Here is a 14363-nt window from a genome sequence, read left to right as displayed (position 1 = left end):
TATTTTCTCTTTTTTAAAAAAATATATAAGTAAGTATGAGTAGAATTTCTATAATGAAAGTATAGCTATAAATTGGGTTATCTTTATGGATTCTAATTAGATATATTTCTGAGCTCATGGATTCATGTGTTTATGTAAGATTTTATATTGGAGAAGCCATGTTTATTTGTAAATCTGATATTATCATGGAGATATCTTTTACACCCATGATTTCCTTAATTAACACCAACCAACCACATAGCTTTGAGTATTATTTATATATTGATGACTTCCAATTCTGTTTGTCCAGTCTAGATATTTCTCCTAAGTCCCAGACAGTTATACTTAACTGACTGTCTGACCTAGCCCTTTGACAATGATTTGGTAACTCAACGGAATGTGGGAATTATTACACTCTTGCTTTTGCCTCACACCCTACACTGGTCTTCTCAGACTTCACTATCTCTGTCAATAGGATCATCACATGCTAAGTTATCAAGCCAAAAATCTTGATAGTTCTCTCTTTGCCTTGTACCTCCCTTCAGACCACCTGGTAAGTCTTCTTGGCTCTGCCTCCTTAATATATTTCAAATTCAACCACTGATCTCAACAGCTACCTCATAAATTCATCATCTACATAACGATCGTCAGCGTATTGCTACAATATCTTCTCCAATCATCTTCTACCTAAGCATCAATCCTTCCTGCACAGTAAAAAGTAGATTGAATTATGACATTATTTTATGGAAAATCTCTCCAATGGCTTCCCACTGCAACTGAAATAAAATCCAGTCTTATTCCCATGGCCTGTAAAACCCTCATAAACTGACCCTATCTACTTCCTTAAACTCACCTGCCTTCATCCTCCATTCTCTTGTTTCTAGCCACACTTGCTTTCTCTCATTTGAACATGCCTAAGCATTTATTATTTCTTCTGCTTAGCATGCCCAAATATTTCTGAGGCTTCCTCTTTATCATCACTCAGACCAAACTATGTCACCTCTTGAGAAGTCTTTCCTGACCCTTTAACTAAAGGAACACCCTCCATTCCATAGTTACTCTCTCTCATGTTACCCTAGCTTACCTTCTCTATGTGGACTCATAGTACTCATAAGTAATTAAGTATGAGTAGAAATTATTTCAAGGACTCATCTGTCCTTGAAAATATCAATCTAGGGATGCCTGGGTGGCTCAGTGGTTGGGCATCTGCCTTTGGCTCGGGGTGTGATCCCAGTCTGGGGATCGAGTCCCACATCAGGCTCCCTGCGACAAGCCTGCTTCTCCCTCTGCCTATGTCTTTGCCTCTTTCTCTGTGTCTCTCATGAATAAATAAATAAAATATTAAAAAAATATATCAATCTGTTTACCTGCTTATTATGTCTACTCTCATGAACATATGCGCTCTGAAAATCTTGTTCACCAATGTATTTTCAGCTGACTATCTAAGATGAAGCCTAATATTGACAGTGTGATACATTGTAGAATGCAAAATTAGAGATGTAGCATGTACTTAATGAGATGTAGATGTACTTAATTTATGTAAATTATTTGACATATAAATCTCTATCTATCTAATCTATAAATGCCAAAGTATATAATTTATCTACTTATGTGTTGCATTTACTTATAGCATGGTGTCTTGATGACTGGGAATTAATTTTAACCATATTTTTTAAAATCTAAGATGTTTTGGGGATAAGAAAATTCTTCATATGGTTTCCTATAAAAGGTATCCAAATTATTTAGGAAACCTCACAAGGGATAACCAATAACCAGGGAAAGGAGGTCAATAGGAAGAATTAGAAGGAAAATGTATGATATTAAAATACAGAATAATTATATAGCCATTCAAAGGTTACCTCTCCAAGATATTCACAAATCAAAATTTCTTTTTCTATGTTTTTACACAATGTGCAGTTTGCTTTTACTCGAAATTACCACTCATTGGAACTTTCAAATGTTGTAAAATGTAATGAATATAAATATAAAAATAAATACCTTACATATCCCCAAATGTCACTTGGTCCCAGTAACTGGTCAGATATCAAGTATGTATTATGTGAACTTGAAATAAAATAATCATTTAATGGATGATTCATATCTTGATAAACTTCTGTGCAATCAGTTTTAAATACTAGACATTCAGGTGAACCCATATATCTTGTAAAACCTTCAAATGACATCTGGTGTGCTTTCTTAACTATAAAATGTAAGTTAAAAGGATGCAGAAATATCATTATATAAAAATTACATTTCACTTTAATACTTATTCAGTAGTAGAGCATGTTTCTAAAATACTCATTTAGAATTAATATTGATACTATTTCTAATTTTTCTGTGGAAATGAAATTTTTCTGATGAGTACCTCTAAGTCCTTCTATATCAACATTCTAAAAGAGTATATTATTTAATTAATCTCTGATTTTTAAATGTTTTAAAAATACATATAAAGAAATATATGTATCATAGGTCAATGAATTTCCATAAACTAAACCTCCAGATAAGCAGCACCCAGCTCAAAGAACAGAACATTGCAGCACCCCAGAAGCCTGCCTTCTGCTAACTTTTCGTTCTCTACTAACTCAAGTGTATTCAGTGGTCTGGCTTCTAATCACCTAGATTAGTTTTCTCTGTTTTTTTGTGCTTTCTAGGAATGAATTCATACAGTAGGCACTTTTTGTGGCTGATTTATTTTGTTCAACGTTGTTTCTATGATTTATTCTTATAGTTGCATATAGTTAGATGTTTATTCTCATTTTTGTATATTCCATTGTGTGAGTACACCATAATTATTTATCAGTTCTGTTCTTGAGCAGTTAGATAATTTCCAATTTGAGGCACTTACAAAGAATTGCTGCTATAATTAACCAGTACATGATTTTTGGTGCAAATATGTACACATTTATGCTGGGTACACGCCTATGACTGGAATTTCTGGATCTTTTGCATATTAGCATCTTTAGTAAAGTATCTCTGAACTTCTATGCTTTTGGCATAAGATTATCAAAATTACCTATTAAGGCAGAACACTGGCTCCAGAATCAGACAGTTTTTGTTAAATCTATTTACTTGTTATACATCAGGCATGTTAGTTAACTTCTCCATATCTTTAGAACGATGGTAATCATAGCACTTATCCCAACATATTAGTTAAATGAATTAGCTCTATAAATGCTATTTGTTATTATTTTGTTGTTCATAATTCAATTTGTCTCAAAATAACAGCTGATGTGACTAGAAAGTGAGGGTAGCCCTGGTAGCTTAGCAGTTTAGCGCCGCCTTCGGCCCAGGGTGTGATCCTGGAGACCTAGGATCGAATCCCACTCAGGCTTGCTGCATGGAGCCTGCTTCTCCCTCTGCTTGTGTCTCTGCCTCTCTCACTCTCTCTCTCCCTCTGTGTGTGTGTGTGTGTGTCTCATGAAAAAATAAATAAAATCTTTTAAAAATAAAATAAAATAAAATAAAATAAAATAAAATAAAATAATAAAATAAAATAAAATAAAATAAAATAAAAAACTAGAAAGTGATCCTTGGCAAAGGATTTTGTTTCTGGGAATTGACATTGCAGAAATAGAGACTCAGACAAAGATTGATGTGTAAGAATGCTTACATTAGCATTATTTATAAAAGCAAAATAAATGAGGGAAGAAAACAAATTAAAGCTCAAAATATGATACAGTACCAAGTAATTTAAAATAATGTATCAGAAAAAAATATATAGTGACAAAGGAAAATGTTTATGACTTCATAAAAGTGAAAAAATCAGCATTCAAAATGCTATTACAATTCTGGCTTAAAAAATGAAAGCTAGAAGAGAATACATAAAATGTTTATAGGCATGCAAACTCTGTTTCAAAGACATGCAAACTTAGGAGTATGAGAGCATATGGGGTAAATGCATCATATATTGTAATAGTAAAGATTTGCATGATTTTATTCTTTTTTTAGGGAAGTGACTGGTTTATAGCCCTTTTGAATTGTTGAATAATTAAGTTAAAATCTTTGATAATGGAATAGAAAACAAACTAATTTTGTGCCCTTAAAAGCTACCAGATTGACATGAGAGTTAATTTCATGAATATTTAAAAACCTCATTTTTTTAAAAACATCGTGTACCAAAGTGGGATGAGATTGAGGAGCCCCTGGCATTTGGGACTATCCAATTGTAATTCTAATTGGACTTAATAAGTGATCAATAAGCATGTAAATGAAACACAAGGTCTTGGCTGTGTGTGAAAGTATCTGAGGCTGAGGGAGGCTCAAATGATGAAATGGATGAACAGTTGTAGTATCATAGTTAAAATGCAAACACAATTCCAAAATGTCAATGCCACCATGCCATTATCCTTTTGTGTTTTTTGATTTACCACCTGCAGTTAATGGTGCCAAAGTAATTTTTTTTTAATATTCACTGCATCTGTGCTACTCAAAGAGCTCATCTGTAGACTAGTTGTTTCAAGTTTGCAATGACATAAAAAACTTGATCCAGAACATAAATCAATTCACCACTTCTTTAGAGAAAGTTTTTGCTATTAAAAAAAAAGAAGAAGAAGTAGTCAGCTGAACTCATCAGGCATGTTTAGCGATGTAGTTGTTTTACATGCTGATGCAAGCTCTTTCTCTGGTTGCAAACCTGCAAAAATTGTAATAGTGGTCACACCAAACTTCTACTAGTACTGCATTCAGTCTTACCACAACTCTCCAAAATCTTTTCATGACACCGAACGTGTCATGGAACCCAAATCCTAATTATGACCTGCAAGACAGACGTGACTTGATCCTTGCCTGTCTCCCAAATTCCTCTTGCCCTCATTTTCTGAGTTCTAACCATATCCTCCTCTTATTCCTTGAATTCTCTAACTCAAGTTCAATACTTCTCTTGACCTCAGAAACTTCTCACACTTTGTCACATGACTAGTTCTTTTTCGTCATTTCGGTCTCAGCTCAAAGGTCACATCCTCAGAGTGGACCACTCTAAACTCCCAACCAGAGCTAATACAAGTCTTCCTGGGTTGTTTATTCTCTAACACTCACAGTACACAGCATTCTGTGGAATCATCCTTTTATACATGTATTTATTGTCAATTTCCCTCAAACCTCCATCATTAATATAAAATCTAGTTTGCCTTATTCTTCACTGTATCCCCAGCCCCCAGAAGCAAACCTGGTTGCCTCAAATAAATATTTGAATCAATTATGAATATATGACTCAATGAAGAAATGTTTGATTTTGTTAAAACCCATATTATCATATATTAAACATTGGTACATAAACCAACTTTCAAAGGCATAACTTGAACTTTTATACTGCCCTTGTTAAATAAATATTTTGAGCTATTGTATTAATTAGTACAGGGCTAAACATTTCTTTTGTGGTACTTTTCCATAATTATGTGAATATTTTATTATATAATGTCTTTATGATTTCATTTAAAGATAAGAATAAGTGAAAAAATGCAAAATGTTTTGACCATTAAAAAGTAAAAGTGAGACAAAGATCAAAAATTATATGACATATCATTTGCTTAAATTGTCATTTAATGTAAACCAGATGACAAGGGGCACTTGGATGGCTCAGTTGGTTAAGCTTCTGCCCTCAGCTCAGGTTGTGACCTTGGGGTCCTTGGAATTGAGCCCCATGTCAGGCTCCCTGCTCAGCAGGGAATCTACTTCTCCCTCTCCCTCTGCCCCTGCCCAATGTCCTGCTCTCTCCCTCTCTCTTTCTCTCTCAAAAAAGTAAAAAAAAAATCTTAAAAAAGTAAAACAAATGAACAAGATGACTATATTCAAAAATAAGGAAAAGCAAATAACGTTCAATGTTTATGGAATGTTATAGACAATTATGTGTACAATGAAGAAGGTAGTGATTTTGTAATATTTTATTTTTTCCTAGAATAGTTTTCACTTAGCTAATGTAATACTTCTATATATTTTCAATAGTATAATGTATAAAACTAGAAGAGTATTACTTGGTTTTTAACTTATTAATGAAAATGAAGACACTTTCTTTCATTACAGTGTATGTAACAGAAGCTCATCTTGCTTTGCATGCCTGAGCTCCTCTCTGAACACTTAAGAGTTACACCAAAGCAGTAAAAAAAAAAAAAAAAGAAAAGAAAAGGAAACTGGACAATGAAGTAGGAAAGAATGTAATTGTTTATTTAGTGCAGTTTTCTGAAAGATATATGTAAAGTCAATAAAATATATAAATAAAACTGCCAATATTTTACATTATCCAAAAGAAATTTGACCTATCCAAAAATTTGAATTTAATAACTGTAATTCATAAAAAATACTTTGTATTTAGATATTTGAGAATACTTTGAAATGTAAGCATACCTTCTTCAATAGGCTCATATTTTTGAATGATCTCAAAAGCAATATTTTTTCTCATGTCAAGTGCATACTGTTCTTGTTTCAAAAATTCGAGGAGGTTTTTTTCAAAAAGAAATTTCTGGTTTCCAGAATATGTGTTGAAAATCTCAACAATTTCTTCTCTGTGTGCAATAATTCGATAAATTGATCTAAATTCTTCTATGGTGATTCGTCCTTGTTTCAGCCTGTCATTATCCTACTAAAAAAAAATGACTGGTGGGCTCACATTGTGAATATAAAAAATACACAAAATTATTAGGTTAGAGCATTTCTATAATATACATAACAACTAACACTTGAAATAAAATTAATCTCATTAGATTCTTATCTCAAATAAAATATTTAAAATTGCATTAAAGATGCCAAAGTTGGAAAAAGATAAGTGGAAAATCACCACTTAAAACCCAGTGGCCTCTGTAGGAACAGAAAAAAGTGTGGAAGAGGATAAGGATTCTAGGTTGTCTTTCAATCATGTTTCATTTTTTTCTCTTCCACTCTCCTTCAGTATCTTAAAACCCTCCTAGATGATATGCAATCCCATGCTCCTTGATATGCATAAACATCAGAGTAAATCAGAGACATTCAAGATCACTGTAAGCTACAGAAGCTGCAGGAGTGGTAGTAGTACTACAGTAACTGCAGTAGTTATGTAGCATCTTAAGGAAGTGGGATGTACATAATCATTGAAGAATTGGGGGCACGGACAAACAAGATAGGTTCTGATAGGAAAGAGTGGATTCATCTAGCTCTTCTGGAAAGTTCATGCTTGACCTTCATGCAATAGAAACAAGACAATGGGCTGTGTCCAGTTATTAAAAGTATCAGAAACACTGTGAGGTTCTAAGTAGGAAAATGACTAGCAGAAGTAAAAGTTTAGAATGACGAGTTGTGCATGACCAACTGGAAGAGATAAGAGAACTGCAGGATGGAACAGAGAAGTGCAATCCAGATTGGAGGGTAATAAGTAGAAACTAAAGAACAGTTATTAGTGAAATTATGAACAGAGACGTCAGAGGACTCAATGTGTTAAAATGTGATATGTGTGAAGCAGAGAAGTCAGGAATGTCTAGCGTTGGAGAGAGTTAAAAAAATAGTAGAATCATTTACAAATAAAAATCTTTGGAGTGTAAAAAGTACACCTTATAAGGACCTTTAATTTCAAATGAGGGTATTTATTTATATTTTAACTCTCTCATGACATTATAAACAGCTTGTAGTGCTGGAACATGTGCTGAAGGACCATTCTACTGTGGTAAAATCTGACAATTTGTAAGCAAATAGAGCAAACATTATATTCTGAGCTCCAAAGTATGTGGGACTTTGAACATATAAATTAAACTCTGAGGTTCATATTCTTCATCTGAAAAATAGAGATAGTTAACATCACCTATGTCATCAAGTCACTGTGAGGACTGCAGATATACAATAAATGGTAGTTCTAGATATCAATATATTGTCATGTCTTATCAAGTTCTGCTTCCCTCACATCATCCAGCCTAGTGTCTCATCCTTTGCACTTTTGCCCATAAAACGAATCCCTAGAGTACAACAGCAAAAGTTTAGTGGTAGGCCAGACAGTTTGATAGGAGGGATCCAAGAAGCAATTTGAGCTCGGAATCGAATATGAAGAGCACCAAGTTAGTTCACAAAAGATTAACCCATGTGTATGGAGCAACTTAAAGAAGCAGGGACTGGGATGAAGCCTCAAGTGGGAATGGGATGAAGATAAGTTGGGATCTGTTCTTGTCAAATTGGGTCCAGAGCTCATTCAGCAATAACAGCACCTTAAAATTGCATAATCTTAAAGTAATTCATATTATCCATTATCTTGGTAGACTAACAAGATTCAACTTACTATTTTTAAATTCTGGATTTTGAGGGCCACATAAGTCAATGTCATAGAATTAAATTTATTTTATTTAGCCCCATTCCACTAATTTTGTTATAAGGTCTTTAACAAGCCCATAAAAATCAAAGCATGCCTGTAATTCCTGCAAATTTGGTTATATAAAATTGTGTAAATTAAAAATTACAGTCCTACTAAGTAGCAGTATAAAATAAAATCGATTATCCACTAACTGATGAAAGTTTTATTACTATTGAGCAGGCTTAAGCTTAGCCATCTGACATGATCTGTTTTGTTTTTCACAAAAGATCAAAATGGTCATCTGATACTAGAAAGAACTGGAGATGTAAAATTCATATAAAATGCCACAAATCCGAAAAATTGCTATAATTAATCCAACCCCAAAGGAGTTAACAGTCAAAAATGAATTAAATCACTGAAAAATAAGCACCACACAGAATAGGTGAAAATTGTATTACTGAAGATGGGCAGTTTTAATTTTAGTAGAAAGAGAGAGGAAAAGGAAAAGCAACAGAAATCAGTAAGGATGGAGCCTGGGTAACAAAATCAGCAGCAGGGGAAGCTGGAAGAAGGAAAGTGATCGTCAAGAAGGATTCAAATCTGAAGACTGAGACACATAATAGTAGAAAAACTGATAAAGGGCTGATATATTAATTCAATATATCCCCAGTAAGAGGAAACTGGGTCTCAGAAGTCTTATGTCAATTGTCCCCAATACTACAGGCATGGTAGACCAGGATTTGAACTAACTCCAAAATCACTCAGAGGAGCAGCAGGAAATCCATATACCATCATGCATACTGACAGTATATAAGTAGAAATAAATTGTGTAAAATACAAATCTGATGCCTTCAACTACCTCTTAAATTGCTCAGGATTCTTTTTGGTCTTCAAGACAAAACTCAAACTCTATCATGTAGCATCCATGGTCCCTTAAGATGTCATTAATGGTGTCTGCTTTTCTTCCTTTTACCTCACACTTTTGGTGCTCTAAATTAGCTACAGTATAAACACCAAACTATCTTGCTATTTGTAGAGGTTGTTTCTTCTGTTTCAAACCCTTCTGTCACTTCCTAACCTACTAATTTTTTACTAAGTCTTGAAAAAAGTATCCTCCTCTAGAAATCTTCCCAAACATACTTCTGGGTCTACCCACAAGCCACATTATATTGCCCACCTCTGGGTTTTTATAAGACTATGCATCTTCTTCTCTCATAGAATTTATTACACTGAAATGAAAGCCTTTTTTCCTAAATCCCTTCTAGAATTGCCTTGGACAGGAAGTTTGCCATTTGTTTCTTGTACTCTTAGTACCAAAAAGAATAAAAGAATGCCCGACTAAATGTATTCAGAACATGATCTATCACCTAAACAATTTTTTGATTCTGGTGAAATGTGTGCATTTAATTGGATAAAGAGTCAATATATCCCTAAACCTAGGAAGAATAGGAAAAGATATTTTTAAATACATATTACAGAAAATATGCAAAATCTCAGACCTCACTACAGGGAATACTACAGCTTTTAGAAATATTACATATTAATCACTTATAAAAACAGCATATAATAAGAGTAACGAAGCCATTTTTCTCTTGTTTAAAAAAATATTCATTGGGATGCCTGGGTAGCTCAGTGGTTGAGTGTCTGCCTTCAACTCAGGGCGTGATTCCCAGGGTCCTGGGATGGAGTCCCACATCAGGTCCCCTGCAGGGACCTGTTCTCCCTTGCCTATATGTTGGTGTCTCTCATGAATAAATAAAAAATTCCTTAAGTGGTTAATCTCTACAAAACATTGAAAAACAAACTTTACCAAACAACCCATTCGATGTTTATGTATGATTTAAAAACATATGACATATCTTAAGACCATGAATGGCAGGAAGGGAGATATTGTATTCTTTTTATTTCCAATGCCTAGTACTGGACCTTTCCTAGCATAGGACATAACCAACTGTAGGTTTAAACTAATGATAAAAAAAAATGAAGATAAAAGAACATATTGAAATGATTCTATTGATATTCTGATAGTATATTTTCAGAAAACAGAAATAAAGCTTTTTCATGTTACCATTTACGATTGCTCAGTTTGCTAGTAAAAAGATGAGGTGTCACTTAAAATAACTGACCTCATGAGAAAGTTCGTCTATCAAAGCACAGAATTCACTTTTAAATTAAGTTGAGTTGTTTTAAATTTGTCTCTGAAATTACACTAAAAACAAAGTATTCAAAATATATCACAGGAAACGACATGACTTGCCACCTTTTCCCCCCAACTCTGACATACTAATAACTGCTTAGCAATTCTGTCTTCTGTTTTCCCTTTCTTCCTAACTAAATATATGAATCAGAAATGAAACTGGGTAGTAATTAGATAGAAGAAACACATTATCAGTGCCCTCTGGGAACTCATATTCTAGAAAAGGAAAGGGGAGGTGAAAGTATTATTATACACAATACACAAAGAAAGTTGGGCAATTCTTCTTGGAGATAAAAGAAGGTCTTTATAGATGAGGTGATCCTGGAGCTGAGCTTTCAATGAGAAGTAAAATGGTTGAAAGTGGGAGGAGAAGGGTTATTTTAATTGTTGGGATCAGAGTAAATAAACACATGATGGTACAAAACAGGAGTGTGATTAGGGAGGATGTTAGTGAAGCTGCAGTGAGAGATAAGGATGAAGTCAAAATTGCAGCCTAGAGGCCCTTGGATGCCACACTGAGGCTCACAGACTTCATTCTCAACCAGTGACTTACTGATGAGCTTTAATGAGGAAAATTATATAGATGTTGTTTTAGAAAGATCACTCTGGAGCTGTACACAAGGTAGAATTAAAAGCAAGGAACCAGTTTATAGGGCTATTCAAATTTTAATGGACATATAAGTCACCGAGGGGCTTGTTAAAATGCAGAGTCAGCTTCAATAATGTCTGATTCTGCATTTCTATCAAGCTCCCAGGGGAATGCCAGAGATGCTAGAGCATGCTGTAAGTAGCAAGCAGTTGGAGACCAATCGGCTTTGTGTAGGAATAAAATAGACCTTAAAAGATTTGAAAATTTGATGTAGTGGTAAGGTAAGAGGAAGTGTCTGAGAATCTCCTGAGTTTCTGGCTTGGATAACTCAGAGAGTGGTGCTGCCATAATCAAGAAAAAAGAGAAAGACAGTTTTGAAGGCAAAGATGGTTTATTTTAAACATATCTAATGTGAAGTATCTTCATCCAAGCCAAGACAGTCAGGAGACAATTGTTTGGAATAGGAATGAGGACTGGTGTATTACAAGAGAAAACACAAGGATTTTGCAGGCAGATAGACTCAGATATGAGTTTCCACAGTAATATGATATAAACAAATCATGTCAACATTCTTTTCCTCAATATCTCTATGTGTAAAAAGAGGCTAATAAGAACTTCCTTGGATGTTAAAATAATGCATGCAAAAACCGAACACATTGCTTAGAATATGGTAAGTGATGAACAAATAGTAGTGTGTACATGGCTTTGTTATTTAAATTAGAAAAATTGAGCTTCGGGGTGCCCAGGTGGCTCAGTAGTTGAGCATCTATCTTCGGCTCAGGTCATGATCCTGGAGTCCTGGGATCATGTCCCACATCAGGCTCCCCACAGGGAGCCTGCTTTTCCCTCTGTCTATGTCTCTGCCTTTCTCTGTGTGTCTCTCATGAATAAATAAAATATTTTTTTAAAAACTGTGCTTTTTTCCCATTAAAGTGGTAATTTGAAGCCATTGAAAGGTAATGAAGTAGTGACATGAGAAGTTCTAGAACTCACCTTTCTTATAGACATACAAAACTACAGCTACATATGGGACAATTCCCTCTGAAAGAAATCCAGAAACCAGTTGAGTGAAATTATATATATGTATATATATGTGTGTGTGTATGTGTGTGTGTGTGTGTATCCAGTAAATGAAAAAAAAATTCTATATCAAAATGGGCAGGAGAGGCAGAGACATAATCTTTCCCCAAAATTCACCCACAACATAGCAACATATAATTGGGAGAGAACTCACAACTTGCAGCTTCTTCCTGAGGAGTGAAGAGTTTGGAACCAACTTCTAGGGCCCCAACTTTTAAGACTTCCACCTGAGAGGTAGGCCCTCAAAATATCTAGCTCTGAAAGCCAACTGGGGCTTATGTCCATAAGATCCACAAAGCTATAGTAAACAGATGTTTTTTTTAAGTTTCTTATTATTTATTTATTTATTTATTTATTTATTTATTTATTTTTGTATATTATAGTAAACAGATTTTAACAGCTTACAAGGACTCATGGTGGATATCCCCCAGGGGCTCAGCACAGAGGTAGCAGACTAACCAGTAGTTTTTCTCTAACAGAGGTCTATTTGGTTATCTTAAAAGCTATAGCCTGAAAGTCATGCTTCTAATCTAACACAGGTGTAGGGACAGACTGCAATCTTCCTCAGAGACCAGGGAGGCCAGCAGGTGCCATATTTGGGCTTTCCCTCTGTCTCCCTCCAGATCACCAGTATCTCCCTGAAAAAAGTTTGTGTACACATCTGATACCCTGGCTTTTTGCCACTCAAGGGATGAAAATCCTTGACAGCCTGATTCTGATGGGGTTTGTGCCTACAGATTCAGCAGAACTGTGGCAAACAGAGAAAATCCTTGGCTACTTGTCCCCCAGGAGCTTGGTGCAGAGGGAGTTGACAGAGAAACCATTTCCAGTCTTTCCCTGGAAGATGTTTACCTGTGAATTTTACATGCTGCCACCTGGAGGATCAGGTTTCTAATCAGCCCATCTCGGGGTGCTGACTGGGATCCTACCCTTTGGAATATTGATAGGTCTTAGCAATGCCTCAATGACTGGGGGCCACTAAGAATAAAGTATGCTGCTTAGACAATCACAAAGGTTGAAAGACAATCAAAAGTAAAGGCTGAGATGCACAATAAAGCTAATTCTAAATGAGACCACTCCCTCAAAACTGGCAGAGGTGGCTGTTCTATCTAATGCACAGAAGCTAGCACAGAGAGTAAAAGAAAATGAAGAAACAGAGGACTATGTTCCAAATAAAAGATAAAACATACAGAAACAGACTTTACTGAAACAGGGATAAGTGATTTACCTGAAAAAGAATTCAAATAATGGTTTTGAACAATATGAAGACTTCTCAAAAAAATTAAAAATAGAACTAACTACTATATCATACAAGAATTCCACTTATTGATATTGATTCAAAGAAACAAAACCACTATTTTGAAAAGATACTTGTACTTCCATGTTTCTTGCAGTATTATTTACAATAGCCAAGGCGTAGAAGCAAGTTAAGTGTATATCAACAGGTCAACAGAGAAAATATGAATATGATTCTGTCATAGAAAAGAAGGAATTGCAATAATTTGTGACATCATGGATAAACCTAAAACTATGTCAAGTGAAATAAGTCAGAGAAAAATCAATACTATATGATCTCACTTACATGTGGAATCTTAAAAAAACTGAACTCATAGAAACAAAGAACAGATGAACAGATTGATGGTTGCCAGAGGCAGGGCTGGTTAGGGGTGAAAGAAATGGGTGAAGATACAAGCTTCCAATTACAAGATAAACAAATGCTAAGGATGAAATGTACATGATGACTATAGCCAACACTGATGTAGGATGTATAATAATACATTCTAGGGATGTAACACAGTCTGGTAACTAAATTAGCAATACCATATTGTATATTTAAAAGTTGCAAAAAAATTTTTTAAATAAAAAAATAAAAGTTGCTACAAAGATTATCTTAAAAGTTCTAATGACAAGAAAAAGAAATTTGTACCTATGTGAACTGAAGGATGTTTACTAAATTTATTGTGGTAATCATTTTTCAATATATACATATGTCAAATCATCATGCTGTACACCTAAAATAAAACTGGACAAAAATAAAGGATAATTAGATTTTCAGGAATAGCATATAAAATAAAAAGAAAGAAAATTAAGAACTCAATTTTAAGAAGAGAGCAAAAGAAAAAATAATAGGACAGATGGAAAAGGAATGATCAGAAATTTTAAAAGAAAACTAAGAGAAAATGATGTCACAGGAGTCAGAATGGGGAGTAGTTTAAGAAAAGAGGAATAAATAAAATGCACAGAGAGGCTAGCCACTTTATTTACCATTTTAAAAA

At 34.4% G+C, this 14363-nt stretch overlaps 1 protein-coding gene across 1 annotated transcript in view; it reads right to left on the bottom strand.

The window, feature by feature from the left end:
* PLCZ1 (phospholipase C zeta 1) overlaps positions 1-14363 on the bottom strand; it is a 55507-nt gene that overhangs the window by 35475 nt on the left and 5669 nt on the right. Inside the window, 2 exon segments of the mRNA XM_025455235.3 lie at positions 1978-2179; positions 6319-6550. Of these exon segments, the coding sequence (XP_025311020.2) occupies positions 1978-2179; positions 6319-6550 (434 nt within the window).

The sequence above is a fragment of the Canis lupus genome, chromosome 27 (genome assembly GCF_003254725.2).
Source record: "Canis lupus dingo isolate Sandy chromosome 27, ASM325472v2, whole genome shotgun sequence".
Lineage (NCBI taxonomy): Eukaryota > Metazoa > Chordata > Mammalia > Carnivora > Canidae > Canis > Canis lupus.
The sequence above is the reverse complement of the archived record's forward strand: the minus strand, read 5'-3'. Positions and strand labels throughout refer to the sequence as shown.